This window comes from Daphnia pulicaria, chromosome 8, assembly GCF_021234035.1.
Source record: "Daphnia pulicaria isolate SC F1-1A chromosome 8, SC_F0-13Bv2, whole genome shotgun sequence".
Classification (NCBI taxonomy): domain Eukaryota; kingdom Metazoa; phylum Arthropoda; class Branchiopoda; order Diplostraca; family Daphniidae; genus Daphnia; species Daphnia pulicaria.
The window spans coordinates 13,751,252-13,779,204 of record NC_060920.1 but is presented as its reverse complement, the minus strand read 5'-3'; the positions used below and the strand labels follow the sequence as shown (position 1 = coordinate 13,779,204).

At 47.5% G+C, this 27,953-nt stretch overlaps 6 protein-coding genes and 2 long non-coding RNA genes across 25 annotated transcripts; 3 read left to right on the top strand and 5 right to left on the bottom strand.

Moving 5' to 3' along the window:
- Positions 1–512: 512 nt before the first annotated feature.
- On the bottom strand, positions 513–8,749 carry LOC124312206. 8 transcript variants are annotated; one of them, XR_006910359.1, is made up of 8 exons: positions 8,109–8,749; positions 3,443–3,557; positions 2,926–3,252; positions 2,437–2,850; positions 2,221–2,375; positions 1,663–2,159; positions 635–988; positions 513–570 (listed from the first exon to the last, which is right to left on the bottom strand). It is a non-coding gene; the product is annotated as an uncharacterized LOC124312206 (long non-coding RNA). The 8 variants fall into 8 exon arrangements; XR_006910357.1 differs by lacking the exon at positions 8,109–8,749 and adding an exon at positions 4,639–4,729; XR_006910356.1 differs by lacking the exon at positions 8,109–8,749 and adding an exon at positions 4,402–4,487.
- Positions 1,749–6,863, top strand: LOC124312069 (SID1 transmembrane family member 1-like). Of its 8 annotated transcripts, XM_046776510.1 has the most exons (22): positions 1,749–1,902; positions 1,971–2,164; positions 2,232–2,368; positions 2,439–2,591; positions 2,653–2,797; positions 2,881–2,964; positions 3,082–3,216; positions 3,292–3,398; positions 3,482–3,531; positions 3,621–3,672; positions 3,756–3,790; positions 3,882–3,954; positions 4,071–4,221; positions 4,339–4,539; positions 4,670–4,805; positions 4,895–5,134; positions 5,256–5,339; positions 5,469–5,719; positions 6,104–6,177; positions 6,296–6,335; positions 6,463–6,546; positions 6,772–6,863. In XM_046776510.1, exons 1-21 carry the CDS (start codon positions 1,749–1,751, stop codon positions 6,523–6,525), a joined length of 2,559 nt encoding a protein of 852 aa, XP_046632466.1. In that variant the 3' UTR covers positions 6,526–6,546; positions 6,772–6,863. The 8 variants fall into 8 exon arrangements, with proteins under 8 accessions (XP_046632466.1, XP_046632471.1, XP_046632467.1 ...); XM_046776515.1 differs by lacking the exon at positions 6,772–6,863 and having other exon boundaries at positions 3,885–3,954; positions 4,074–4,221; positions 6,463–6,666; XM_046776511.1 differs by lacking the exon at positions 6,772–6,863 and having other exon boundaries at positions 3,885–3,954; positions 6,463–6,666.
- On the bottom strand, positions 5,207–6,780 carry LOC124312241. The gene is made up of 2 exons (XR_006910437.1): positions 6,661–6,780; positions 5,207–5,953 (listed from the first exon to the last, which is right to left on the bottom strand). It is a non-coding gene; the product is annotated as an uncharacterized LOC124312241 (long non-coding RNA).
- On the top strand, positions 7,187–9,499 carry LOC124312160. Of its 2 annotated transcripts, none has more exons than XM_046776658.1 (4): positions 7,187–7,686; positions 7,836–8,013; positions 8,746–8,871; positions 9,004–9,499. In XM_046776658.1, the coding sequence occupies exons 1-4, from the start codon at positions 7,524–7,526 to the stop codon at positions 9,398–9,400; spliced, it is 864 nt and encodes a 287-aa protein (XP_046632614.1). In that variant the 5' UTR covers positions 7,187–7,523; the 3' UTR covers positions 9,401–9,499. The 2 variants fall into 2 exon arrangements, with proteins under 2 accessions (XP_046632614.1, XP_046632613.1); XM_046776657.1 differs by having other exon boundaries at positions 7,267–7,686; positions 9,001–9,499.
- LOC124312166 (sepiapterin reductase-like) lies at positions 9,232–11,263 on the bottom strand. Of its 3 annotated transcripts, XM_046776666.1 has the most exons (5): positions 11,173–11,263; positions 10,898–11,091; positions 9,925–10,836; positions 9,591–9,852; positions 9,232–9,396 (listed from the first exon to the last, which is right to left on the bottom strand). In XM_046776666.1, exons 3-4 carry the CDS (start codon positions 10,486–10,488, stop codon positions 9,634–9,636), a joined length of 783 nt encoding a protein of 260 aa, XP_046632622.1. In that variant the 5' UTR covers positions 10,489–10,836; positions 10,898–11,091; positions 11,173–11,263; the 3' UTR covers positions 9,232–9,396; positions 9,591–9,633. The 3 variants fall into 3 exon arrangements, with proteins under 3 accessions (XP_046632622.1, XP_046632620.1, XP_046632621.1); XM_046776664.1 differs by lacking the exon at positions 9,232–9,396 and having other exon boundaries at positions 9,434–9,852; XM_046776665.1 differs by lacking the exons at positions 9,232–9,396; positions 11,173–11,263 and having other exon boundaries at positions 9,434–9,852; positions 10,898–11,166.
- Positions 10,511–11,081, bottom strand: LOC124311961. Its single transcript, XM_046776327.1, has 2 exons — positions 10,898–11,081; positions 10,511–10,836 (listed from the first exon to the last, which is right to left on the bottom strand). The coding sequence occupies exons 1-2, from the start codon at positions 11,079–11,081 to the stop codon at positions 10,511–10,513; spliced, it is 510 nt and encodes a 169-aa protein (XP_046632283.1).
- Positions 11,264–11,428: 165 nt separating the features above from the next.
- Positions 11,429–13,123, top strand: LOC124312145 (activator of 90 kDa heat shock protein ATPase homolog 1-like). The gene is made up of 7 exons (XM_046776636.1): positions 11,429–11,673; positions 11,738–11,817; positions 11,881–11,990; positions 12,053–12,260; positions 12,351–12,676; positions 12,737–12,873; positions 12,942–13,123. The coding sequence occupies exons 1-7, from the start codon at positions 11,594–11,596 to the stop codon at positions 13,027–13,029; spliced, it is 1,029 nt and encodes a 342-aa protein (XP_046632592.1). The 5' UTR covers positions 11,429–11,593; the 3' UTR covers positions 13,030–13,123.
- Positions 13,086–26,511, bottom strand: LOC124312048 (roundabout homolog 2-like). Its single transcript, XM_046776472.1, has 9 exons — positions 25,865–26,511; positions 23,332–23,679; positions 18,240–18,417; positions 17,964–18,094; positions 17,021–17,205; positions 15,410–16,910; positions 15,204–15,319; positions 14,870–15,121; positions 13,086–14,778 (listed from the first exon to the last, which is right to left on the bottom strand). The coding sequence occupies exons 1-9, from the start codon at positions 25,956–25,958 to the stop codon at positions 13,843–13,845; spliced, it is 3,741 nt and encodes a 1,246-aa protein (XP_046632428.1). The 5' UTR covers positions 25,959–26,511; the 3' UTR covers positions 13,086–13,842.
- Between the last annotated feature and the right edge of the window lie 1,442 nt (positions 26,512–27,953).

Sequence of the window (27,953 nt, the reverse complement as noted above, 5' to 3'; positions counted from 1 at the left end):
TCCATACTTTGAATATAATGATATAATATAAATAATAACACTGAGCATATAGAGCAAGACATTGAAATGGTTAACAAGAAATATCACCCTGAATTGAAATGTTTATAAATTCTACTTTATTCCTGTTGCAAGACACTTAACTATATTAACAATTTGAATTTTAAGCTGATTCAATGTTGGACATTGTACTCAGTACTCTAGTTAAGTTAACGATAACGAAATAAAAGTTCCTTCTATACACTGACTATTTTTATTTATTAGTGAGATTCAAATATATTTGATTGTTATAAATACATTTTATTTGAATTTCCAAATAATTCAAATCTAAACCATTCAAATTTCAAAACACAGAAACAGAATGCCATCGGTCGCCAAATGAAAGTACTACATATTTCCTTTCCGGAGTGCAATAGCCACTTTTGACGCTAGAGGACTCCGGACTCCGGAGTGCAATAGCCACTTTTGACACTAGAGCGCTCCGGACTCCGGAGTGCAATAGATTTTACCTTAAAGATGGGGAAATCGAATTTCGTACCGTTATGGGCAATCAAGCAGATGGGCTTTTGAAGCCTGAAGACAAAATACACAACATTAGTTTACAACATAAACAAAACAGAAAAATCACGAATAAAACCTTTCAAGGAAACTGACGATGATGTTGTACACATTTTCGTCAAATTTGCTCTGCTGGCCGAGATTGGCATTATCAAGTTTCGACATGTCAGTCGCCACCGGATCAATCGGACGGGATGGATCGATGCACAAATTTAAACGATTGGTGACGCGAGGCATTTTTTGGCCATGCATCCGATAAACTGGGATCGATCGACACCACAAAAATTCAATTCAGTGATCCTGGCCGGGTGGTCGCTGGGCAGGCCGGTGGTCTCCAAATCAAAGAAAACGAGACTTTTGATGCAAACATCTGCTGGAATATCTGGGACAGACATCTTTCGCGTTGGACAGTTGAAACTGAAATGAACTCGACCTGAGAGGATAAACAGACGAAAGGTTAACAGTTTCATTGACCTTCAAAATTTCCGCTTTCGCAGTTCACTTTTTAAAAACGCCCTTTTTTCCCACGTCTTACCCTACCTAACCCTTTTTACTAAAACCTTGAAACAAAAAAAAGTTACTTTTACTTGCACTTGTTCTAGACAATTTTTATGACATCATCAAATCTAATAATCAAGTTATTCTGAAAATGCATCGAATTAATTAATGCCGCACTGTGGCCTAATTCCGTCGACCAGATAGTCCATTCACGCCCCATTAACTCATGAAATTCAAAACGTATATCCTGGACTACACAGCACATCCGCAATATTTCCGGTTATCGTTGAGATTGCCCACCAGCTACTGCTGGTTTTCGTGTAATCTCGTCGTGTTGTCTCGCAACGTTATGCGCTGCCACGATGTAGGTTATTACACTTTGTTCGCTGCGCATTATTTAAAAAAGAAAACGAGTCCGACGAGCGACTGTGATTGAACGAAATGTTTGGAGTTTAGGTAACAATTGGACGCCAGTACAGGACGGTCGAAAAAGCAGAGTGGATCACGACCTTTGGGCTCTCTCAAATCCAACAATATCTGTTGGGTGGTGCATCTGAACTTGGGTGTTGTTATCAAGGTGAATGTCAAATGTCTGATAAAACCACTCACCGAAAAATATTAGTCCATTGTCCGACAGTGCGGATAGGATTGTAGTTCTTCTCTTCTCCCAACGAGGATATCCATGTCAGTCGATAATGAGCATTCACGATTCCAATTGGACTTGGCCGTGTCGACCATTTACTCTGCACAATTTTCTCTTGTGTCTGCTAATAGTGTCCGTTTTAGTGTCGATTCAGCCGGGCAGCCGTGGCGTTTTGGCGAGTGAAAACGAAGATCCCCTGACCAAAGGTAAAACAAAAAAATATTTAAAACAAAAGTTGATGCATTTTTGGATTCAATTTGTTGTGATTGATAAGACAAATGGTCCAAAGCGATAAACTGGACGGATACAAAAGTTCGGCCCAAATCGAATGCCATGACGTGCCTCTCGTCCGTCGACGACCGGCGTGAAAACAACTGCATCGAAGTGATCCAGGCCAGTTTCAGTCAGATCTACGACAAAACATTGAACCACTCGCTGGAATACCGACTCATCTATTCCTACTCTGACGTAAGACAATGACAAATGATTGGCTTTCAATATAGAACTGTCACACGGCAACTCACTTTTGTCGCAGCTCAAGACGAATTTCGCCGTCAGCGTTGAAAGTAGCGACGCCGGCGTCGAACATCCGATCCTTTTTGTGGTGCGACAACAAAAGGCCATTACTTCTTGGGAACTGCCTTATGTCATCGAGTCATCGCCCGGCTACCAGTACACGCTAAAAATGAAATCCCGAAATTAGTAAAAAAAAAGGTTATTCCATATTTTCACTGGTATACAGATTAGGTTACAACAGCTTCCGGAGGACGTTGTGCCCTGAATCGACGACATGGATGGGATCCATCAACCAAATCGTTGTCGATATTTCCACGTCGAGCCGATCGAACGTGACGTTCAGTCTGAAAATGTCGGTCGACGCTCAGCTGCACGTGCGGTGAGTTCATAAAGGATCACTTAGAGGATCTCTTTCTATAAAGTCAAATGTTTGTCCTTAGGTTGGAAGAGGAGCGTCGCATGTGGGTCACTCCGTCGCAGAACCGCATCTTTAAATTCACGTTCCCGACGTCGGCGTCGCAGGTGGCCGTCTCCTCCAAATCTCCCGACGATATTTGCCTGACGGTATCGGTTCAAAGTCCTCAAGTAATAATCCTCGTATCAGTTTTTTGGGTCCCATTTCCGGATTGCCTGTAAAACTAAAACAAAATTTTTTTAATTTTCTCAAGTGTCCCGTGTTCGACACGATTTACAATGTGGAATACGAAGGGTACCGTCAAACGATGACCGGCCAATCAACAATCATCGTGCAGGTAAATGCTTTGAAAACAAAATAAAACGGAAGTATTTTTAGAAATGATAATCATCATCATTCCTTGGCAATGCCTTAATCCACGTCTGATGGATGTGATTGATTGAAACGCGCGCAGAAAAATCAATACCCCGAAGGCTTTTATCTCGTGTACATAGTCAATACAAATGATGACAAGTGCGTCAACAGCCGGATGCCAGCGCCGTTCCGGGCAAACCGGACGAAAGAAGTAACTTTCACTATCCAAGAGACGGTATTATTCTAGTCGCCCAAGAAAATCATCTAGAGGCTAAAAATAAAGTTATTTTTGTGTAAATCCATTAATCAGGTGTCGGTGCAAGAGTTCCATCAAGTGATATTTATGGGGACGCTGGGCGTCTACGCGGGATTCATCACCTTGGTTATAGCCACTTGTCTTTTAGTCGAGTGGAGGAGGTGATTTGTTGGTTTTTATCTTTTTCAATTTGCCACTTTCTTACCTTTGGATGACGATATTGTGGGGTGATGTAATGGTCTAGGACACGGTCCAAACAGGCGCGCCGGGAGTGGGAGGTCACGGTAAAAACGTGTAAGTCCTCACACCAGTCTCTCCATCTATTAAAAAAGCGAATAACGATTAAATATCAAGACACGTATTTGTTTTTCTCGCTAAATTAGATAAATCCGAATTGCAACCCATTTCTGAGGAACAAGAGTCTCAAATCAGCAGGTAAACCGTTTTCGTTTGAGCGCGATTGATGGATTGGCAATAACGGGTTTTTGTTTCTTCACATTTCTATTTTTCTAAACAAGTGCAACCATCAAGACGGAAGATTCAACCTGTCACGGTAGTGTGTGTGTGTGTCGTGTGTCTCTTTCTATCTTTTCAAACGCTGTGCGATGGCCATATAAAGTAACATGTTGGACTGTAACGATCAGTAGGAGCGACATCAGCAGAGGACGCCGACGTCGTCTTTAGCGACACTCGCCCCACAAGGCAACAGAATAAACTGTAAGCAAATTGTTTGGGACATACTAAATAGCGGGGGAAGCATTAAAGAAACGTTTCTTTCTTTTACGACGAGAACGACTCTTTTAAATTTCTTTCTTGTCTGGAAAAAACAACAGCAGCAGTAAGCGATGGAGACGAGTGTCGGAGATGACCAAACACCAACCGGATTTCTACAATAAAAAGTCCAAGCGCTACGTGTCCGAGCTGTGCATTATCGCCGTTTTCTACCTCATCCCCGTCGGCCAGCTCGTCTGGAACTACAAAGACGTAAAAATCGACGTTTTCTATTTTTTAAAAATAATGACTTATTAAAAGGGAGAAAGGCACTGCTAATTTAAACAAAAATACGACGTAATAATAAAAGGAAAAATGTGCATTGAGCAGATGATGGTGACGACGGGAGACCAAGATATGTGCTACTACAATTTCGCCTGCGCCTATCCCTACCATCTGCTGATTGACTTTAGCGACTTTAATCACTTCTTCTCCAACATTGGCTACGTCGTTCTGGGCACCATCTTCTTGCTCATCACCAAGCGGCGGGACTACATCGACACGATGCGTCAAAACGCCACCGGTGCTGAGGTGAGTCATTTTCCATCTTTTTCTTGTTTTTATTCCGCCCCAAGCGGATGTTGCTGCCACTGTGCCGGATGATAAATGTTGTGTGCTTTTGTGTCGTACCTGGATGACACACGGCCGCCTTCTGATTGGACAGCAGCAGCAGGAGCAGGAGCGAGGCATTCCGCCGCATTACGGCCTCTCCTATTCCATGGGCTTCGGTTTGATCGTCGAGGGGATTCTCAGCGCCTGCTACCACTTGTGCCCGACGAGGCTCAATTATCAATTCGGTAATTATTGGCAATCGTGTGTGGGGTTGGGCGCCGGGCGGCAGCAGAGAGTCAGTCTGAAATAATGATGAGGTCAACAACTCCGTTAGATACGTCGTTCATGTACGTGCTGGCCGTTTTGTGCACGCTGAAATTGTATCACGCCCGTCACGCCGACATAAATGTCAAATCTCACATGGCCTACATCGTCCTGGCCCTGCTGGTGTTCCTTGGGGCCGGCACGGCCTTCACCAGCCAATTCTACTTCAAATTGGGTTTCACTGTGGTCCATTTGATCGCCTGCGTCGCCCTGGCCATCGACGTCTACTACATGGGTCACTGGAAGTTGGGTTAGTCTGATTGTAGCAGCAGCATTTCCCACAGAGGCGAGAGACCGCGTCGCGTTCATTTTTTCTTTTTTCTTTTTCTTTCTGATTCCTTTTGATTGGATTTGCCTTCACCTGGACGCAGACAAAGAAACAATGGTGGAGCATGTCAACACCTGCTGGAAATCACGACCGCTGTATCTGGAGCGCTTGACCTTGGTGGTTGTCGGTAAGTCTCGCGCAACAACAACAATCGGCGACAAAGTGAAGGGCGGCGATTGTTGTTGCTCTCCGGTTGTTGCTGTCGACTTGAAACTAAATCATTTCAGGATTTATTATATTAACTCCTCTGATACAGGAATCGTCTGCAACGTGGCATTCGCCGTGCAGCAGCTGGTGATGGACAGCGTTGATTTCAACACGCACCTGCTGGCCGTCTTCATGATCAACCTCTTTGTCTATTCCGTCTTCTACGTCACCATGAAGATGCGCAAGCGGGAGTGGGCCTTCGTCACGAACCGCATCTACCCTTTCTTGTTCCTACTGGCGGCCCTGGCGTTTTGGCTGACCGGTTCTTATTTCTTTTTGAAAAAAGCGGCCAAGTGGGAGGTACGTACGCAGCACAGACACACACACACACACGCAGAGATAGAGAAAGTTCTTCGTTAGCCGTGAGCGCAGCCCAAGCCGTAGAGCAGCAGCAACAGCAGCAGCAGCTGGCGAACCAGCAGCGACGACTCGCAGCTCAGGAGTGGGCGTGCCTGGTCCGCATAGTCTCTGACCGCACAGACCCTCGTCGCCATCCATCCATCAATCCCCTTTTCCTTTTTCTCCTTCATGTGCCTGGAAAATGTAGTAAAAAACAACAGAAAAAAAAAATAGGTTTAATGGCGATGGAATTAACAAGAGTGGCAATCAGCATTTGATTTTTTTTTTTCCAGCGCGGGAAATTTCAAATCGTCTAAATTTTATTTTGTTTTTGTTAAATCGCAGAAAAGTCCAGCCGAGTCGAGAATGCTGAATCAGGAATGCCTGGTGGCTAGTGTCTATGACACGCACGACTTGTGGTAAATTCGACGACACTACCTATAACTAACTGCTCCACATAATACCCACTTAACGTTATATGGTAATCAAGTCATTCAAACTGGAAATTTATTTGTTTTTTCTTTTGTTTGTTTCCAGGCATTTTCTGTCTTCGACTGGTCTCTTTTTCTTCTTCATGGTAAGTCAAACAAAAGGCCCTTTTATTATATAGTCTGCTGATTGATTCATTGAAATTCATCCGTTTCGTTTGGAAACGAGTTTAATTGGGAGAAATCCATTAATTTCTTGTGGCATCAATTGTCTAGTTCCTGTTGACGCTGGATGACGACATTGAATCGAAATCACGCCAAGACATCCCGGTCTTTTGAGAAATTCATCCATCCCGTAAAGTAAGCGACGAATGTGTTCAAAACTAGCGCAATCATCATTAATTATGTAAACTAATTTTCGCGTCAAAAGTCAAATAAACCCAGAAATGTTTTGTTTGTGGAAAATAATGTCACCTTAGTTAGGAGCTGGCAAGTCGTTCACGCCGAGATGAATCGCTTTTTTATAATTCTTGTAAATTTCTTCTTCTCCTTTTGATGTTGTTGTTGTTGTTCTTGTCGGTTCAGGTCTCGTTGGTCGTCATGGCTGGCTACAAAGCCGGAGAAGTAGCTCAAGGCGATTGAGGTGGGTGTTGAGGAGGCTAGAAGAATGACTGGTGGAGAGATAGTCGAGAAAAACGAGGATAGAAAGAGAGAGAGAGAGAGAGAGAGAAGGAGAAGAGGAAAAGGCAGTGGTTAACGGCTCCTTGTGTGTGTTGTGTGTTGTCTCACAACAACCACCACCGCCGCCGCCGCCGCCGCGCGTCGACTTTGCCCTTTCACGGTCTATAGGAGTCCGGCCCCGCTTGCTGGCCAGCGCAGCTCGCTCGCCTCATCGCCATCTGGCCGTGATGGGAGACTGTTGGGTATACGCAAAGAAGAAAACGGGAGAGAGAGAGAGAGAGAAGAGGGAGGGCGAAAACCGACCGGAAGAGCAGAGAAGCCGGAGGGCTTTGGGCTTTTTGTGGTTGTGACTAGCGATGGCGGACACGTATACAACAGGACAAGAGAGAACAGCAGAGCAGAGAACGTAGAAGAGAACTGCCAGCCCAGCCCAGCCCAGCCCCCCCTCCTCCTTTAGGCAAGGGGGAGGAGAGGATAAGAGAACGCCACCACCACCAACACGTCGCCTGGCCGTCGCCCGTCGTCTAGGCACTTAGTCGACTTCCATAGCTCTCCTCCGTCTGCCGCGTCCCTCCGTCCGTCCGTCGCAGTTTTTTTGGTTTTTCCGTTCAGTTATCACGTCGCCCAATTCGTCCAGTTGCGTTGGCCGTTGGCGGATGATGGTGTCCACTCTGCGAACGCCGTGCGCGGCCGATCAGTTGCTCATCGAAGAAGTGCGCCAGCACGAAGTCCTCTACGCCTGCCCGACAAAGTCCAACAAAGACAACCAGCTGCGTGACACGGCCTGGCAAGAAATCGCCGATGCTGTCGGCAAATCTGGTCAGTTGATTTTTCTTTTCACTTTTTTATCTCTCACAGCTTTGATGAGGGGTGGTGGCGGCCGTTATCGTCGCCGGCCAGACACACACACACACATCTCACGTCTCTCTCTTCTTTGTTGTTGTTTATGAAACTCTGGTGGTGGACAGTTGAAGAAGCCAAGGAGCGATGGAGATACATGAGAGATAAGTACGTCAAGGAGCTGGGTAGAAACGACAAGTACCGCGCCACCAATGGCGGATCCGTCGCCGAACCGCCCGACGCCACTTCCTTCGTCGGACTCATGTCCTTCCTCAATCCCTTCATCAAGCGAAAATCATCAAACGGGTAAATAACAATTAGACTAATCTTAAAATGTCATTTTATCCCGCGCGCCAGTTTAGTTAGAACATTAAATACGTCATCCTCCTCCATCTACCTACCTCCTCCCGTCGCTACTACACCCACTCGATGCCTCCGACTCGATCCGCCCGACTTTCTGTCACGATGCCACCAACCCGCCAGTCCAGTCTGGCCGCCCAGCTGAAAGTAGAATCGCCTTACTGTACACCCGCAGCAGCAGCGGCGAGTCGTCCCTTTTTCTTTCTAGCCGGCTCCGCCGCGGGCCATGTACGGCCGTGATGGTTGGTTCGGTTCGGTTTCTTCACTCTAGTAGCAGCAGCAGCAGTACGCAAAGTATAAAAGCCAAAAAGAAGAAGAAGAAGAAGAAGTCGTGGCACTGCTGCTGCTCGGTCGGAGACCCCGTGATCTCAACCCACCACCGGGCTCCTCCTCCCCCTTTTTCTTTTCACTGTGTGTGTGGGTCTTGTGGGCTTTTTGGCTGGGCTGGATTTTGTCAGGCTTCAAATATGCTCAGAGGGGCTCCCTGGTCAGGCCGGCAAAGGTGGGTGGTGGGGGGGAATAAACAGCAAGGAGGGAGAGCAGGTGGTGGTGTGTATATCTTGACTTGGTCGGTCACGATTCCAGGCCCCCAAAGCGAATGGATGACGGAACGTTGAAGGTTGAAATCGAGTGGTTTTCATGTTCTTTCTTTTTCTTTTTTTTTCCTGGCTGGCCCAGCAATCGGACGTCCAGCAGCAATGAAAACCATTTCGAAATGTGCATTAACCCGCACGACATGGAAGGCGAGTTCCAGTCGGACGACGAGCGAAATAATTCCGATGGGGGCAACATGGAGTTTGTCAGGTAATTACAGTTTCGTCTTCTTTACCTTGTCGTTTCTCTGTGTGTACAAAAAGATGAAAGCAGTTGAAAGTTTTTGGGGCATTTGTTGGTTCAACTTGTTCCTGTTTGTTACGCGTCAATCATTTCCAGCAGCGTATCCGACGACGGGCATCACCTGTCCAATGGCAACGGGCGGTCCATGGTGGCCATCAAGAAGGAGCTGGTGGCCAGAGGGGCGGCCCTGTCGCGGAGGCAGCAACAACAGCTGAGACGTGAACAGCAAAACAACAACAACAATGGTGACAGGGAGATTTGCGCTCTGCCCATCGAGGCCACGGTCGAGTCGGTCGATGTCTCCAGTCACTACCAGCCGCCCTCCAAGCGCCAGCGGATCCAGCCGGCAGTCCATCATCCAGAGGACACCACCAGTCTCTTTTGCGCTTCCATCGCCGGAATGCTGGCCGAACTGCAACCCTACCACCGCGAGCGCATCAAGCGCGACATTTACAATCTCGTCTCCGACGCTCTACTCACCGAACTTTCCAACTGAAAAATAATAACAAAAAGAGAAAAACACATTCGCCTCCATCACCGAGCAGTTGTATCCCATGACAATGTCTGTAAATAAATATTAAAGTTTCTTTCTTTCTCTCTCGTTTTTCTTTTTTTCCTTTCCATCACGTACAAACAACATCAAAAGCATCACGGGATTTTTTTAAAAAAGGGGGGAAACAACAAACCGGGCAGATCCTCTTGTTGTTGGGACTGGAATGTGGCATGATTTCATGGGTCGTAGTAGTCGACGTGAGCACCGGAGGCGTAGGAATCGCCGGCCAAAATCGCCATGAGCCGGTCGCACGTGATTTCGGTCGTGAGACCGAGGCCGCCAGATTTGATCTCTTCAGTCCACGACTGATGGAGAAGTTGAGTTCGCATGTTGGTCTCCACCGGGCCCGGCGCGTAATTGAGCACTCGGACGTCAGGTTCCTCCTTGGCTAAAACCTGTCTAGACGGATGGGGCCCCAGTCAAATAGGCGGGCAAAAAAGGATCGATACTAATCGGATTTATTATACCTTGAAAAACATGTCCCGTCCAGCTTTGCCGGTGCAGTAGAGCGACAGCGACGAAAACGGTTCCACTCCGCAGAGGGAGGACATGTTGACGACCGTTTTGCGCTGCTGGACTGGGCTGGAGGCGAAGCGGCGCAAGAAAATCGCATTGAGAACGACGACGGAAGCCAAATTGAGCTGAAAGTATTGGACGCACGAGTTCACCGAGACCAGATCGGTGCAACGCTTGGTAGCGTCGCCCAGCGATCCGGCATTGTGGACGCACAATGCGTGGGCAAAGGACTCGGCCGATTCACCAGCCAAAGCAGATGAGACGACACCATTCAAAGCCGACTCGTCACAGCTGGATAAGTCAGTCACGCCGACATGAACTCGCACTGACGGTCGATCGGTTTCGATGGCCTTCTGTAACGAATCCAAATCTTTTTCGTCACGGGAAATCAGCAAAAGGACAGAGTCCGCGCCCATTTGTTTCGATATTTTCTCAGCCAGAGTCCTCCCTATGCCACGACTGGCACCAGTCACTATGGCAAAGGTTTTCTGATTCCAGTAACACGACTCATCCATTCTTCTTCTATTTATATGATGGTTACTCTTGCTGGTTGTTAGTCTCTGGTGTGTATTCCTCTGCAGTATTTTCTTGCAACTGATCTGCCTTTAAGAGATGGACCAGCTCTCCAGTTGTCACTGCTTGCAAGTGAGGTGCTACGTGCCGAATCACTGTGCCAGACAGAGACTCCTCGACTGGACAATCAAAATTTTCAATTTCACCCAAGCCTTGCAACTGAGAAAACTGTGAATTCAGTAAACGGTCAATGTGGCCCTCACGAGCTCCTGCCAGAGACAGCAGCAAATCTCTTTTCTCAGCCCCACTGTTTGATGAAGGGGTTTTCCGTAATTTGCACAACTTCTTTTCTGAAAGGGAAATCACATGTAACCCAAAAGAACAAACAAAATATACATGTGGATCACATACCTAAATTCTCCAAATAAGTAGAAGAGTCGGGTAATGGCTGGAAAGATTCGTTGGAAGAATCGACTTTATTGTCTTTGGAATCAGCTGATGGACAAAAGTTATTGTCAAAGTGCAGAGGAAACTCGTTCGGTTCAAGAGATGAGGTGATATTTCCATCAATAGTGCTTGCCCAAGGGTCATCCATTCAGCACAGTCTGAATAATCGGGACGTTGATAAATTATTTATAGAAACACAAATTCGTGTTAACCGTCAAGTAAACAAAAGAAACATTTACCGATAGGTATTCTACACCGCCGAAAGAAACGTGTCACCCACACCCCGATAAGATGGCGCTGTCCTCTCAGGGTAATCGAGAGAACTTTAGAAATAAACCGGTTTTCACTGTTATTAAGATGTATATATTTAGAAAATTATATTTTGTATAAAATAATTAATTATTTAAATACACATCGGATTATTTATTCACATTTTAAAATTATTCAACAAATAGCAGACGAAATCTAGTTGTTACGTCAATTGAAAGATGGCACTCGACTTTTCGAGCATGTTTTAGAACTTTCTGGTTAAAATACCAGTAGATCCTTACCGATCCTTTATCCTTGTTTCTCTGCCCGCACTCGAGTGCAGATCATACAGTCCTGTCGTAATTGTAGTGCCAGTTGAAGTTCGCTTGTGTTTTCCTAATTGGAATAACGATGGCCAAGTGGGGCGAAGGAGATCCACGGTGGATCGTCGAAGAGAGGCCAGATGCCACTAATGTGAATAACTGGCACTGGTAAGTATATCTACCGGAACCTGCTTATACGACAGCAATTTACTAATTATACCATTGTTTACAGGACAGAGAAGAATGCATCCCAGTGGTCTAAAGATAAGATTGATGAACTCTTAAATGGCCTGGAAATAAATGACATAATTGGTAACATTCATTACAATATGTTAAGACTCGAAAGTTTTACATCCCACGTTTTATATGTTTTAGGTAACTGTGTTATAACTGAAATAGAGAAGATGGAAGGAGAAGCCTCTGCTAACAATCGCAAGGCTAAACTCATTTTTTTCTTTGAATGGACCCTCCATCTCAAGTGGAGTGTAATGAATGATGAAAGGCATACAGCAGTACTCCCATATTCACAACTATCATCTTATTACAGGGAAAAGTGAGTGGTACCACTAAAAACATAGAAGGCACCGTCATCATCCCCAATTTGAGTGACGAAAACAATGCCGATGAGGTTGATGTCAACGTCACAACATCTGCTACAGGCCCTGATGCAGATGCCATGAAGCAGTTGATGCGAACTGTAGGGGCCAAAGAGATCAGAGAACAACTTGCAAAGTACATTAAAAGTTTAAAAGAAGGTTAATAACAATATATTTGTGTTTTTGTATGAAAGTTGATGTGTCGTTAATGCTGATTCTTGTTTTGTTTCCCCTTTGTTGTTTCATCAGATTTTACCCAAGGTATGATTTTACCGAAAAAGGATACAGAAGTCAAAAATGGCGACAAGACCCAAGTTACCAAGGATCCCGGTGTGAAACTGCCATCTTCTGTTAGTACTCCCGATATGAAACAATTGCAGATTGGAGTAAAGGTTGAAATGCAATCGTATACGTGCAACCAGAATTTCAAATGCCCACCAGTTGAACTGTACAACGTCCTAACGCAACCCGAATTGATGCGAGCATTTACCTGCGCCTCGGTGCAGGTCAATCCTTCGGTCGGAGGCAAATTCAATCTCTTTGAAGGCAACATAACCGGGACCTTTGTTGAACTGGTAAGTCATTCTACTCTGAAATGTGAAATGGTTCAATCGTCAATAATCTTTTCCATATAGTTGCCCAACAAGAAAATTGTCCAGAAGTGGAGATTTAGAACCTGGCCAGAAGGTCATCATTCGACGGTGACTATAGAACTGAAAGATGAAGGAGACTCTACGAAGTTGTCGTTGAGTCAGAGTGGAATTCCCTCTACGTAAGAAATTGAGTTTTGTAATTGATGCATTCCACTTGATAATTGAAATTTTTCGTTTTTTATAACAGCGAATTCGACAAAACTGTCGAAGGATGGCAAAGATACTATTGGGAAGCGATCAAACGAACTTTTGGTTTCGGCGCATTTCTTCTTTGATCACCGGCCAGACAAAATGACATACCTCTCCTATCGCTCTCACAAAAATCCTTTTGTCGCCTGTATTTGAGCTATTTACACTTGTCTGCTGTCATGATTAGTTCAATTCAACAATTTCTTTTTTTTTTTCGGTTTTCCTTCTCTGGATCAAAGTTTGGTTACGTAATCTTGGAAGAAAATGAATGGAACCAATTCCTGATGAAACCAAATCCTCAATTATTTTTATTTACTTTCCATAATTGAAGGTGGCGCGCAAGCTGCTGTTGGGGGAGGAGGTGGGTGTAGTACAGCTCGGCGCACCGTACAGCCACGAATATTTACATCCATATAAAAATCCATTCAAATGATTACAGTCAAGAAACTGAAAGTGGGAAAGAAAACAGCCAATTAGAAACGGGTTGACCTGTTGGAAAATTATCACAGCACATTGAAAGTTTCACATCAATAGAGAGACAGAATAATAATTATATAATCGATCATATATATTATATGTAGTAGAAACACAAAAGGAAGGAAAGAAACGCTCACAACGCCAAAGCGATTATTATTTTTTTGGGGGGAGTATTTTTTCGAAATATTTAAAAGTTGAAACACGCACACACAAGTCACAAATGTTTACATGTCGAGCCTTTTGTCAAAATAATAATTCATTAGAAGAAATTGTGTTTCTTTGGTTAGCCTTTTCCAAAGGAAGGAGGATTCTCCTGGGTAGAGAGAGAGAGACGTGACTAGAGTCGAGTGTGAATGGGTTATTTCATATATAGTAGTTATTACCAATTTTGGCTTTTGGCATGTCCTTAATCATGTCTCATTTCAACGATATGACGACAGCGGGTAAGGGGGTTCGATTTGGTCATAGGTACAGGTGGCGTAGAGGCCCTCGACCTCTTGCGGGATGACTAAATCCTCGCTCTGGTAGCGACTGGATTGGCGGTGCGACTGCCGCAAGAACAAGGAATTGCGGGCGTGTTGGTTGGGCAGGAGCGTCGGCTGGGATTGAGCGTTGTTGAATGACGAGCGGAAGGGATAGTGCTGGACGCCTCCACCGCCTCCGCCGCAGGGATTGAAATTCGGCGGGGCAGCGGCGCAACTGTTGGATCCAGCGTGGATGGTCGACGGCAACGTGGCAGTCAAGAAGGGCGGCTGGTAGTCGATGATTTTACTTCCAGCTGCTGCGACTAATGGAGGAGGCGGGTGTTGTGGCGGCGGCGGAAGCAATTCCAGCCAATTGGGCACCAACGGCTGACTTGAATTTCGCCCACCACCACCACCACCGGCCTCGGCTAATAACTGGGGGACGCTGCGGCCGGCAGCCGACGGCTGATAGCGGAACGGCAACGAGGCCGACGAATTGCGGATTAGCGTTGTGGAAGCGTAAGCAGAAGCGGCCGTCATGTTGGCGGCCGTCGGCGGCTGAAGGCTGTGCTGCTGTTGCTGGTGGTGGGATGACGATGCAAATGACGACATGCTGGGATTAGCGTGATGAAACACTTCGGCGTAATCGGGGCCCAGCTGGGGATGGACGTCTTTGGACGGGTCGTTGGAGTTTGACGACGAATGATTGGCCCACGGTTGATGAGACGGAAGCGGCCACAGCAAGTGATTGCTCTGATTGCCGCGGGTATTCGACCTGGATCGGTTGCTCCCGCCGTCCCGGCAAACTTTCCGTCTGCGCACAATCACCACCAGGATGACGGTCAGCAGGAGAACCAACAGCGTTCCGCCCACCAGCATAATCATCAAAGTTTCCTGTGCACGTCCCCCCAGTAATGAAACGTTTTCCGTTAGAGACTCGATCATCATCATCATCGAAGCTGGACTTGATTGAATTGGTTTTTACCTGGGCGACGTGGGTCGGAAACGAGTTGGGAGCTTCCTGGTCCGTCATGGGCACCGTCGACGTCGATTGATTCATTTCGATGGAGAGGACGAGGGCCGGCGAACTGGGACCCAATCCGACCAGAGTCCAGGCGGCTGCCCTGAAAGCGTAGCGAGTGCCGCCTTCCAATCCACCCACAGCGATGGACGTCGAAGTGGAAGGAAGCGTCAAATTGGCCAGCAACATGTTGGTCTCGGCGGAGTAGACGAAAATCTATTTTGGCCCGCCACGCAAAAGGATTGGATGATTTGTTTTGTACTGTATTGAAATGGCCAGAGTCGGTGTGAGGATGTACCTGGTAAGCGGTGATGAGTCCGTTGCGCTGATCGACGGGCGGAGGCAGCCACTGGACCAGGACGCTGCTCTCGTTGAATTGTCTGACGGTGACATTTTGCGGATATCCGCTCGGCGCTGTGCGGTCAACAATGGACATGAGTTTACAAATGGGTGTACGTGTGTGATTTAATCGAATTTTGAAAGAATGTTATTTGTCGTTTTTACCATCTGGATGGGTCCTGACTGTGCGGCTGTTTGACGGACGGCCTTCGACGGCGCCATAAAACGGAACCAAAAAGACGGTGTAGTTGGTGTCCGGCCTCAATTGCGAAAGGGTGTAGGTCATCGATCCGGGGTCCTTGACAGTGTGGGTGGACCGGACGGTGGGCAGAGTGGGCGTCGCCGTTTCAAAGTGGAAGAGATAGAGGCCCTCGATGTAACTCTCGCCGTCGACAATGTCCCAGTGGAGCTGGACGGCGGTGGAGCTGATGGCCTGGACGCGATCCAACTGCATCAAAGAGCCGGAAAGGAGGTCACGAGTCTGGACGACGTCGGGATCGGCCAGCGAGTGGGCCGCAGAGTGGATCCATTGTGAAACAGGACTGGGCAATGAAAGGCCGTGAGAGTTTTCAGCCCGGACGAGACAAAGGATCCAACTGCCCGCCTTCAGCCCCTCAATCGTGTACGTATTGGCTTTCAACTTCCGGACGGCCACTAGCCAGTGCCGAGTCTCTACAGCAGCAGAAAAAGAAGAAGATTGATTGCTGCTGGGCAGTTGTTCACCCCAAGTCCAAGAGCCGGGCAACAGGGCCTCCGACCAAGTCGACGACGGGCTATAAATTTCCACCGTGTAGCCGACCAGTGGCGAGGCCCCCATTCGACTGCTGCTCTGCCACGTGATGGTCACCGAATGGGCCGTCTGGTTGGTGTGCACGGGCTGTGACGGAGGCCCGGGCAAGGCCAATGGATCGGACGGTGCCCGATTGAAAGCCACGTTGGGATTTATGGGATTCTCTACTAGTAAAGTGGCCGTCCAGGAAGAGACGGACGTCAGAGTGCTGCTGCTGCTGTTGTTGGTTCGCTTAGCGCCGACAGCCCAGCATGTATACGTGCCGGAATCTTCCGGCTGTAGGTGATCGATCTGGAGGGAACCAGTTGGGAGGATGCCCAGTCCCGGTTGACTCTGATTGACCGGCTGGCCGTTGCGGGTCCAATAGATCTCGGCTCCGAGTCCAGGCCCATCCGGTTGAGTTTGACATTGAAGTAGGGCCGGCGAGCGGATGGGCAGCGTCTGATTGGCCGGGCCGATTTGAAAGTAAATGGGCACCGAGAGAGATGGGACCGTGACTTGGAGGTTGACCCGAGCCAAAAGAGCCCCGCCCGGATTGATGGCAGCGCAATAAAGCGGACCGGCGTCTTCCGTTTCCAGTTGGCGGATGCTCAACGTTCCGTTGGCGGCGATTTGCCAGCGGCTGGTGTTGGTGTTGTTGCCAACGTCGAGCGGCCCCATTTCCCTCCGCCAGAAGATGAGCGGCGGGGGGACGCCGTTGACGCTGCAGTCGACCGTCAGCGATCCGCCGGCCTCGCTAAGGATCTGCGGCGGCGGCTGGACGCTCCAAGTGGGCGGAATGAGAACGGTCAACACCGTCAGAGCCGAGGCTTTGCCGACGGCGTTCTCCACTTCACAGACGTAGCGGCCGGCATCGGTCAGGGCGACGTGCTGGATCTATTAGATGGGAGCGCAACACGTGAGCAAAATAAGTAGAAATGATAAAAAGGATCAGGATTTTTGTTTGTTGGCCGGATGGATTATCGATTTTGGGTCGTCGTCACTACCTTGAACGTGGATCGATTTGCCGTGTCGTCCGACTTGACTGCAGCTAAAGAAGAATCTCCGTTTGAATCCAATCGACGCCAGGCCAGTCTGGGTGCCGGATCACCGGAAGCCTGGCACTCGAAAAGGGCCTCCTCTCCGAGTACGACGACCAGCTCATTTTGAGGAACAGAAACTTGAGGACGAACTGCGTGTAGAAGAAATGAAAAATAAAAGAAATGCAGATATAAGGGTTGTTGAATTACTGGGCTGGAAACAAAAGGGACGACGAATGAATAGGAACGGGGGGTGGTGCGTGTTATTTTGTTCCAGCAGTGATTATTGCGACCGTGGGGAGTTGGAAAATAAAATAAAAAGGCGGTTTGGTGTGGTTGTGCTGCCCCGACGGAGAGATATGCGTTTACAGTTCAGTGTGTGTTTATATGCTGACGAATGAGGAGGAGGATCGACGAGGATAAGAGCTACGAAAACTACTCGAGTCTTCCGTCTGCCGGAAGGAACGAGTCCAACTAATTATTCGCCCAGAGCGAAGTAGACCAAGAGCAGCTCGTAGATTGCAGTGCTGCTGGGATGGATGAGAGTTTTTTCTTCTTCTTTCCTGGCCGTCATTCTTTTCAGTCGAGTGGGCCGGCAGGATCGAGCCACGGCAATGTCAGGGGGGTTCTCTGTTCCTACTTCAACTTTCGCGCCGAGTAAACCATTCAAAATGGATTGGAAGGAGGGGGTGGGTGAAAAGGGCACCCGAACCAGTCGACCGTATGCCACGTCGTGAATAGGAGGAAGGGAAGAAATAACACAAAAACTTGTTGTCAGCAGTTGGATTTCACTCAAAAGTGGATCATATCACAAACAGCCAAGCGAAAACTGCTGTCCAGGGGTTTCGATATTTTTAATGGGAAGAAGAAGAATAAGAAAAATGGGGAAAAAGTTGCTTTTGTGCTTTACCGTAGACAGACAATGAAATGGCGGGCGACTCTCGTGTTGCCGCCATGTTGTGAGCGACGCACTGGTACTTTCCCTCGTCGCTGGCCAGCACGTGCCGGATAATCAGATCGCCCGTCTCCTCCACGTGAACCCTTTTATTATTTTGGCACGAACGAGAAAGATAATCAAGTGTGTCGTCGCATCATTAACGCATCGTCAAATTCAAATTGTTTTCAAAATAATTTAAAATAATAATGAGGGTATTTTAAAAAAGTTGAAAGGAGGGATCATTTATACCTTTCCTTGTCCAGGGAACCCAATTCGTCATCCCATTGTCCTTGAATGGGAACGCCGTTCTTTTTCCACGTGACCTCCGGTTCCGGCTGGCCCCTGGGCAACACGCAGTGGAAACGAGCCGGATCACCGACAACGGCTCGAGTCGATTCGGGTAGTCGGCGGAAATCGGCTTGCAAATCTGAATATATTGATGGAACAAGATGATTAGAATTGGACAACATCAAAAGTTTATCGCCATAATAGTAAATGAGCATCTCTTTTGGTGCCCTGGACCGTGTGATTAACTTGCTGGTATTAGTAACGTCTTCCGTCTCTGTCCGCTACATCGGCCCAATGGACTTTTTTCTTTTTTCCTCAACATCCGGGAGACCATTCCGGCTCTCTGGTTGCCGCACGTACAAACTTTTCGGATGAGAAAAGGGAAAGAAAAACTAGCGTCGACGACGACTGGGTCTAGTCTAGTCGGATTGGACTCGATGGACGTCTTTCAAGTTGAGTCCCCGGAGAGAATCAGGTCAGGGGGGATAGTAGTGGTGGTATTAGCTTTTTTCTTCTCTATGCATTTTACTCTTTCTTTTTTATTCCAGAAAAACGAAGGGAGAAGGAAAGGAATGGCGTGGGGAAGTTAAGAAGAACAGTCGGACTGTATGGCATCCTTCCCCCTACCCCTCTACCCCAGTCCATGGCAGTTCAGTGGATCGATCCGGCTTATATTCCACTGTACTGGATGTGTAATATAACATTACACATGGTGAGCGTAGTGTAGTGTAATATATAGAACATTCTCTCCCCCCACCCACTAACTAGAAAAAGGGGGAATGGGATTCGTTTTCGTGTGTGTGACCAGGGAGTCGGAAAATCAAACGATCCCGTTCCAACATGATGTAAAAGCTCTTTCTTCTTCTTCTTCTCTTTCGTCTTTTACTTCTGCCTGGGGGGAACAAACAGCCAAAAGTCCAATAATAACACAAGACGTGGGCCAACTAGATTCAGACAATATCGTCGTTACACACATTGATGAATAGAAAACAGGCAGTACGGGCGGCCAGAAAGAATAGAAATGGCTCTTGTTGCTGGATGCCAAATTCCTTGGGTCGGGGGGTTGTTGTAATTCGTCTCTTTTGTTGTCTTTCATGTCGGACGAAGGCAACAACACGAACGAAGAGTCGGTCAATAGGAGCGAAACAAGAAAAGGTGGCGCGGAATGATGAGATTAAACGCCAGTGGCGGATAGATTGGACGGATCGCCTGTGCTGCTCCTGCAAGAAGGGAAAGAAAAGCGACGACGGGCACGTTTTTTCTTGTTCCCGCTTGTTCCAGCAGTAGGGACAAGAGCGGCAGCCCACGTTACATTGTAGAGCGCGGGATGGGACGCATCAGCAGCGGGAGCAATTGGATTAGACGTCATTACACGTCTTCTTCTTCTTCTTTCTTCCTCATTTTCCTCCATTCTCTCTCCTCCTACTCCTTTTCTCCAACAACTCGCCAGATGATGGAAATAATCTCGTCCATTTCCTCTGCTACTGGCAAGGCCGTCCTTCCCCCTCCTCTGCTTGCACAGAGAGAGAAAACGACAGCCAAGCCATATAGCCACTTTGTATTGATTGTGTTTTTCTTTCCTCCTCCTCGCTCCCTCCTTCTACTCGTCGTCGGATGTGTCGTCGTCGTTGTGCGATTGTTTGTCTTGCTCCTATTTCGAGTGGCGCCGCTCCTACATGCAGCCACCCCAGTCCCGTTTCTTCTTTTTTGGCTGTCGGTTGTAACCCAATCAATTTCCAGGCCACACTCCCGTCGTTGATGCGTGAGGGAATGTCGCCCGAGTTGCAATTGTTATGCCATTTGGCCGACCAGCTGAGATTTCGCACAAGCAAATCCTCGGGCCAAAATTCTTCTTCTCTACTGCGCTCCTGCTGATTTGAATACAACTTGGCATCAAAGGATTTCTCGAAAAAGGATCGGCGAAAAGAGGTGGACAACAACAACAACAACAACCAAGAGTGAAGCATCAAAGCAGCAGCAGCAGATGGAAGCGGGGATATGGAGAGAGAGAGAGCAGCTGGATCGAGTCAGTCGGGCGTAAATCTTGTATAAATCTCTGCTGCTGGTCCATCCATCCATTCGTAGCAGTGAGCGAAGAATAAAAGTAAAAGAAGAAGAAGCGAAAGCGTTTCATTTCATGTGATTGATTCGCCGAAAAAGCCCCTCGAGTCCGAAGACACCCCTGGACAATCCCGTCGTTTGTTGCTCCAAGGGAAACGCGCTAGTACAAGAGAGTTGGCGGAGACTTTGATCCTATGCGCCCGGGTAAAGATCCCCCCCCCCGGCACACACACACATTGTGTGCATCAAGTCATAATACAAATCGTCCTTCTTTTCCTTGCTGCTCTTTTGCAAGACGTTCAATCCCCCCACGTCCTCTTTAGCCGCGGCGTGAAGGAGGAGCTCGAGATGGATGGATGGATGGATCCCTTGCAGTCTGAGAAGTTGAACAAGGAGTAGGAGGGGGGAGAGAGAACAAGATGCGGTGGCTGATGAATCGAGACCGCGTGATTCAACGACGGATGAGCCAATCAGACACAATCCTTTTCTCTTCTTTCCCTTTTTTCTTTTTTCTCGTGTGGTCGCTCCCCACCACTTTGCAGCAGAGATGGATGGATGGATGTGCTGGGGTTCCTTTTTTATTATTATTTCCTCATTTCCCGATTTTCTATTTTGGCTTTTCATTATTTCCCCCTTCTGTGCCGGTCGGATGGATGCGAGGAATCGAGTTTTTATAATCCACCGCGTAAGAATTTGCTTGTTATTGTGTTGTGTTGAGTCTTTCAACTTTGCCTTTCTTCTTTTCTTTTTATTTCTTTTTTCTGGATCTGTCAAACGAGCGGGCCGAGGCCGGAATCGAATCAGTGGCGACGGCAGCGGCGGGTCGACTGAAGAAGAAACAGAACTCGATGGATGGATGGATGGGGTGGGTGAGGGTAGGGAGTAAGGAAAAAAAGGGAAAATTTGGTCTCCTCCCCTTTTATCGGTGATGGGTTTAGATAGAGAAAAGAATCGAATCACATTGTAAACAGCTCAGACACACGGGGCGCACAAAGTGTCTGTGTGTGGGGCCTTTTTTTCCTTTCTCCCCTTCGGATGGATGGATGGATGGATGGAGCGCCCGTGCGATGGATCGTGCGACACATTGGCGACACAAGCCGATCGTATTAACATAATGTGAGCGCCGGAACAGCAAAAGATGAGAGAGTCGCTTGACGGAAGAGAAGAACAAGAAGAAATAATAATAAAACGACATTTTTTCTCAAAAATGTACTTTTTTTCCGTCTAATCTCGTGGAGGCCATCAATTCCGGGGGGCCGTAAAAGAAGAAGAAGAGAGTCGCTTTCCTCCTAGAGAAAAAAGACGCCAACGACGCCGACGTCGTTACTGGGCGTACAGCCGAGCAAGAGAAGAAGGAGGCGGATGGGTGGGTGGGTATTGATCGTGCGGCTGTCTCTACTCTCTCTCGGATTCGCTTTTGTTATTTACCCAAGAGAGTTGATGGGCTAAAGAAGAAAAGGGACCTGATATAATGTACATGTATGTCTAAGGTACAGTTGTGTGTGCAGCGCTACGACAACTTCTCCTCCTACTTCTACTCTTCTTCTTTCTCCACCCCGTCCTGCAAGAGAGGCAGTTGCTCGAGTGTAGCAAAGGAGTCGGGTGGGTGGTTGTTGCTGTTGTTGTCATCATCACGGGGAGGCGCACACACAATTCTACTTTTTCCTTTCCCTTTTCCTTGTCGGCCGGCCGTGATGGGGGAGGCGGAGGAAGAGCTTGTAAAAATCGAATACTACACCAACAGTCGTCGCCCCCTTCTCCGTCGTCTACACCGTTAAGAGTTTTTCGAGGGATCGACGTCGTCGTCCCCCAACTGCTCTTGTATAAATTTATACATCCCCCCCTCTACACTTTTCTTCCTGCCAATTTCGTCGACGTTATTCCATCCGCCTAGAATAAACCCTACCACCCCACCCCCTACCACCGCCAATGAAATCAAAAGGGAAAAAGTCGCCGGGGCCTCTAGGCCGAGTGATATTCTCGCGTGTTATTTTTATCACAATATTACATTATTTATCCCTTCTTTCTTTTTCCCTTTTTATGCGTTCCAGGCTCTTTTTTTCCCAAAGACTGGAACGCTCGGGGGGGCGACGCGCGTGTGTCAACAGCACGCGACGTCCATCCAGCAGCGCCTCGCCCTTCATGTACACACACAAGGCGCATTACACAATTTCTCTCTCTTCTGTCTCTCCGCTTTGCCACGGCTCAATCGGATCGGAATCAGCGGCCAACTCGACCGTGTTCCCTTCAACTCGACTGTGCAACTGTGCGTCGATAACGAAAAACAGGCGACTCGACGGCGCGATGGGAAACAAGAAAACAACAAATCTCGGCTCCTTATTTTTTCAAAAGAGAAAAATAATTCCATAAAAATAGGAAGGAAGGGGACGCCGGTTGTTGTTATAAAAGAGTCACCCGATCCTCCTGCCCTGTAACTAAACAGGAAAGACAAAAGGGATTTGCTATGGCTGCTCCCTAGACTCCTCTCCTGCCAGTTAGTTGCAACTCTATGAGACTCTGGTCCCGGCTCTAACCTTAACCATCCAATGGGCAAACGGGCGGGAGTTGATCACGTCCATCAGTCGACGACGACGACGCTGCTGATATTTAGAAGCAAAGTTGAATAACGGGGGAGATGGAGATCCACGTCACGTCGGATGATGGACGAGTTGGCGCTAATAGTTTCAAAAGGGACGACGACAACGGACGAGCGGATCAGCCGGGGGAAAAAGATCCACAGTGGGGCTGCACGGGGATGGATTGCATAAAAGATGAGCCGCTCCGGGGATTTGAATCCGATTTGAATGGCAGATTAACGTTCAAACGTCAAGGAAAGGGGCCCGGCCAACTCCAGCCCAGCTCCCTAGCTAGAAAAGCCGGGCAGAGTGGAGATACTAGACGGGATAAAGGTCACCTGGGTGGGAATCAAAGATTCATGCCAGAAGATAAGGGAATAGGAAATGTGACGGGCAGGACAGAGGCAACTGCTTACAGGCGACGGTTAAAGTTGCATTGCGGCTCCTGGCCTGGCCGGCGGCGTTGCGGGCCACGCACCAATAAGTCCCGGCGTCGCCGCGACTGGCCGGCCCGCGACTTTGGGTGACACGCAGGAAGAAAAGGGCCCCGTCGGGCAGGACGAGTCGGTGCCCGCGCGGTTCCAGCGGCTCTCCTTCGCGGTACCACGTCACCTCCGGTTGGGGCACGCCGTCAAAGGCGCAGCGCAATGTGGCCGGCTCATTGCGCAAAACCGTCACGTTGGTCGGGTCGTCAATAATCCGAGGCGGCACTCCTCCTCCTCCTCGATTGCCGGTCGTCTGCTGTTGCGATGGACCGGCTATTCCTATACAAGAAGAAGAAGAAGATGATCAAAAATGGGTGAGTGTGTAGTATGTGTACATTCATTATGTATTCAGGTCATTGGTGAGCTCGAGTTTCCCCCCTACTGCAGTTCCTTGCCCGGTACAGCAGGAGCAGGAGCAGGAGCAGAGTGTAGCTTTAGTTTAGTCGATTCAATTAGGAGGCTATTCATCGACGATGTTGCCATGACGATCCTTTACCAACTCCAACGTCAGAGTATAGGAGACGGATGGATGGATAGAAGGACGGACAGACTGGGGGGGTTATTATATCGCCCCCCATCCTTCGTAGTAGTAAAAAAAGTTGCGTCTTCTTTTCTTAGGGGATTGTCTGCTGCCGCCAGGAAATCAAAATGTCGACGTGACGCGAGCCAAATGCATGTCCGTTTCCCGTGGCCCCACCAACCCAATACGACTGTGCTGCCTTCAAATGAAAAAAGTACCCACAAGCCCAGGGAAAGAAGAAGAAGAAAAAGTTTCTCCTCTAAGCCTCTTTTCGACTCTTTTTCTTTTTTACCCATGATACCCTTTAAATAATAAAGAAGAAGGAAAAAGGCAAGCAGAATTAAAAGATCTTGCTCTTATTTATATAATCTAGAAGCGAACGGGGGAGGAGGAGGAGGCAAAAGTTGGCCGTGCCCAGCATCTTTGATTATATACATCCCCCCCACCGAAAAAGTTATTGCTCTCCCCCTCCCACCAACCCACCGTTGAATAGTTGATAAATAATAAAAAGAAAAACCCTCCGCCCCAACAACCACCGACAAACAGGAGCGAGGTGCATTATTACGTCTCTCACTTCTTTTTTTTTTTTCTTCTTCTTTCTCCCGAGGCTTTCATATTATTGGCGGGCGCCCGCGTCTTTTTCATCTTTCCTCTATACGCAGCAGCAGCAGCCGAGAGAGTTTGAACGAAGAGGATCAACATATTAAAAGCGAATAGTAGCTCCTAATAATAGTCGGTCGGGACTGGACTAGACTGGACTTTTTTCTTTGTTTTTTTTCAATTACAAGGGCCGCGGTGGGTCAGTTGCCGGCCGCCGTGATAATCCAGCGGAATTAAGACCCACTTTCCCGCATAGAAAAAAGATCATTAACTGGGCAGAATGAGAAAAGGGGGGAATTTTTGATTGGCCGTTTTGAAAAACAAATAAAACGTCGGATTAAAAATTCCTTTCCACCCACCCACTCACCCATCCATCCAGCAGCGTCGTCGAGTGTTGACTCTTTTGTTCTCGTTTCGACGACAACCAACGCACAGCAAATATCTTTTGGCCAGACAACGGGGCCGGATGGATGGATGGAAATGTGGCTGGCTGGCTTGATTCGGTTCGACTATTGTTTCGCTCTCGGCGGCTGCCAAAGTGTTTCCCCCTCTCCCCCACCCAGTCGGGAACAAAAGACTTTTCGTTCGTGAAGGGGAAAAGAGAGAAAAAGTCTCGGTGGTGGTGCACGACACGCCGGTGCCTTATTATTCCAAAACTGTTTCCTTTGAAATCGGGTGGATGGGTTATAAAAAGGCGCAGCCGAGTAGTCCCAGGAAGGAGCTTGAAAACTTGATCCAATTTGGCAAACATTGAAATAACCCGAGTGCGAGGAGCGCCCATCGAACAACAACAAGAAAGAAAAGGGATGAAATTGGGAAAAAAGGCAGTCGTGCAGCGGGGCAACTAATTAAAACCCATCCCGACTCTTCTTCTCTTGTCTCGGTGTCTCGAGTTGCACGCGGGACAGCCAAAAGTCAAGTGAGTTTCCACTTTCAAGCGCAGCATAGCAACGACGACGTAATCATCATCATAATAATAATTTTAATAAAAAGTTTGTGCAAGACGAGACGAGCCACTGGCCGGTTGTTGCTGGAGCGTGAAAACTAAAAACAAACTTGTTCACGATCGTTTGTTTGGCAAATGAGGATGGCCATGGAGATTTAACAAGGGACATTGTGTGTGTAACAACGACTACGACGGAAATTCAATCTTGTTATAAGGATCATATCAAAGGAGGAGAGAGAGACACAGGATCTTGGCATTCCAGCAGCCATCATGTCCTTCAATTGATCAAAAGACATTGGACAAATTCCTCTGCAGTTTTCATTTCAACGAGAAATGGTGGCCCAGCACCCGAGCGAAATCCCGTCAAACAGTATAAACGACAACCAAGTATATAATACCTCGTGCCGGTTCAATGAGGCAGCAGCAGCAGACCAGCAGAATCCAGCCGGAAAGGATAAAGAACGAGCGGGACGACAACCAGGATGTGGCCATCTTCTTCGTTCGTTCGTCTTCGTTCGTCAGACGTTGCCCCAAGTTCGTGGCGGGCGGGGCGTTTCTAATTCGGACGTCTCACACGTTTTCTTTTTTCCTTCTTTTCCAAAAAGGCGTTCAACCGATCATGGCACCGTTCCAAACGGATTCGCTTTCTTCTTCTCCGTTCACACAAACATCACACACGCACACACACACACCGAGATACAATCACACGACAGACCACGAGGAATTGACCAGTAACACACACACGAGGTCGTGTCCACACACACACACACCGTCAAATGAATAGAATCAGTGCACACACAAGTCGGTGTGCGTTCAAATTGGAACGTGAATGGAATAATAATGGACGAGATCCACTGAGATGGCAAACGTTTTTCCTAGCCAACAAATGTATTATCGTGCAGAGTGACGGAGAAAATGATTCGACACCGACGGCGGTTACGGCCACACTGAGAGAGACGAACCCCCACACACGATCGTCAGCGCCATCGCTCGGCGAAAAATTGAAGCGGCAACGCTGCGCAGGCGCAGACGACGTTAGACACGACTGGCGTATTTATTTTTTCGCTCTATTAAAGAAAGCGGAAATCATTTAAAAAATATCAAGCAAGTGGGTGACGTATAAAGTTGAGAATCATTTGTCACGACAGGAGAAAAAAGAAAAAGTTGGTGTTGGCAGCTGTTGTGAGGGAGGAAGAAGGAAAGTGGAATCACTAGCACGTCGTCTCACCCTCCTCACCCGATATCGCGCGCTGCAATCATTAATAATAAATTGTCGTGTACCGTATGCAACAGTAACAGACGCCGTTGCCACGGAGTACCAAGTGATTTCCTCTCCTTTTTTCTTCTTCAAAAAAATGTCTTTGCCGTTTCCCGCAGCAACTTCTTCTTCTTCATCTTTTCATCAGCGTGCAGTTCAGCTCTGGCGCGTTACAATAAAGTTTTTTGAAAAAGGAAATGCAAGTTCTTTTGGCTGCTCTGTCTGGCGCATTTATATTGCGTCTCGTCGTCGTCGCTTCCGTCGTGCAGCAGCCGAACGGGCGACAAGATGAAATCCGCCTGAGCAGCAGGAGATTTTTGATGTGGCGCAATGTAGGAAAATGCTGCTGTACAAGTGCGTGAAGAAGAAAATGTTGTCATCTGTCATCAACTGCTGCTGGGCGGCGGGTCGGCGATATTTTTCCCACCCACCCTGGACGTCTTTTTTTAAAATTTCCAGGCCCAGTCTTCTGCTTCTCGCATAAAATAACAGGGAAAATAACACAAACATCTCTAAACAAATATGTGGAATATCGTTTTTCCCTTCCCCTTCTTCCTTATATAGTATATGTCCCGAACAATAACACGCACTCGCTTTTCTACTCTTCATTTCTTTCTCTCTTGTTGAAATAATATTTTCCTTTTTATCTGGACACCGTCAACGGCAGCAGCAGCCCATCCAGTGCACAGTACACAGCTAGAGCGCCATATTGATTTTGAATAAATGATAAGCCCCCAGCAGAAGAAGAAGAAGAAGAGGGTTGCGTCCGTTTTTTGTTTATACACCAGTGTGTGTATGCGCTCGGCTATTATATACTGAGAAAATAGTAGTAATAATAAAATAAAAAAGAAAACGAGGTCCACACACTCGACGAGTTCCCTTTTTTTCCACATGTATGAGATAGGCGCCCCGAAGAATAAACGAAAATATCAGCCCATAAATCATCAGTGACGACGCAAAGTTATTTCAAACACCAAAATAAAAGAAAAAGAGATTCTTCTCCTCTAGCTCTCAAATGCATCACCTTATAATTGTCAGAGTTTAAAATCTGTATAGGCGACTGTCGTAATCCAGAGAAATGGTCAATGAAAATGCCATGGCCATCATCATTTCAAAACTTTTGCCATCCAGCATAATCCCGTTGGCCGTATAAAAACGTGACGAGTTCCCGTCCGTCATTAGGGAGAACAAAACAAAAAAGACGTGAGCGAGAGAGATGAAGAGAAAAT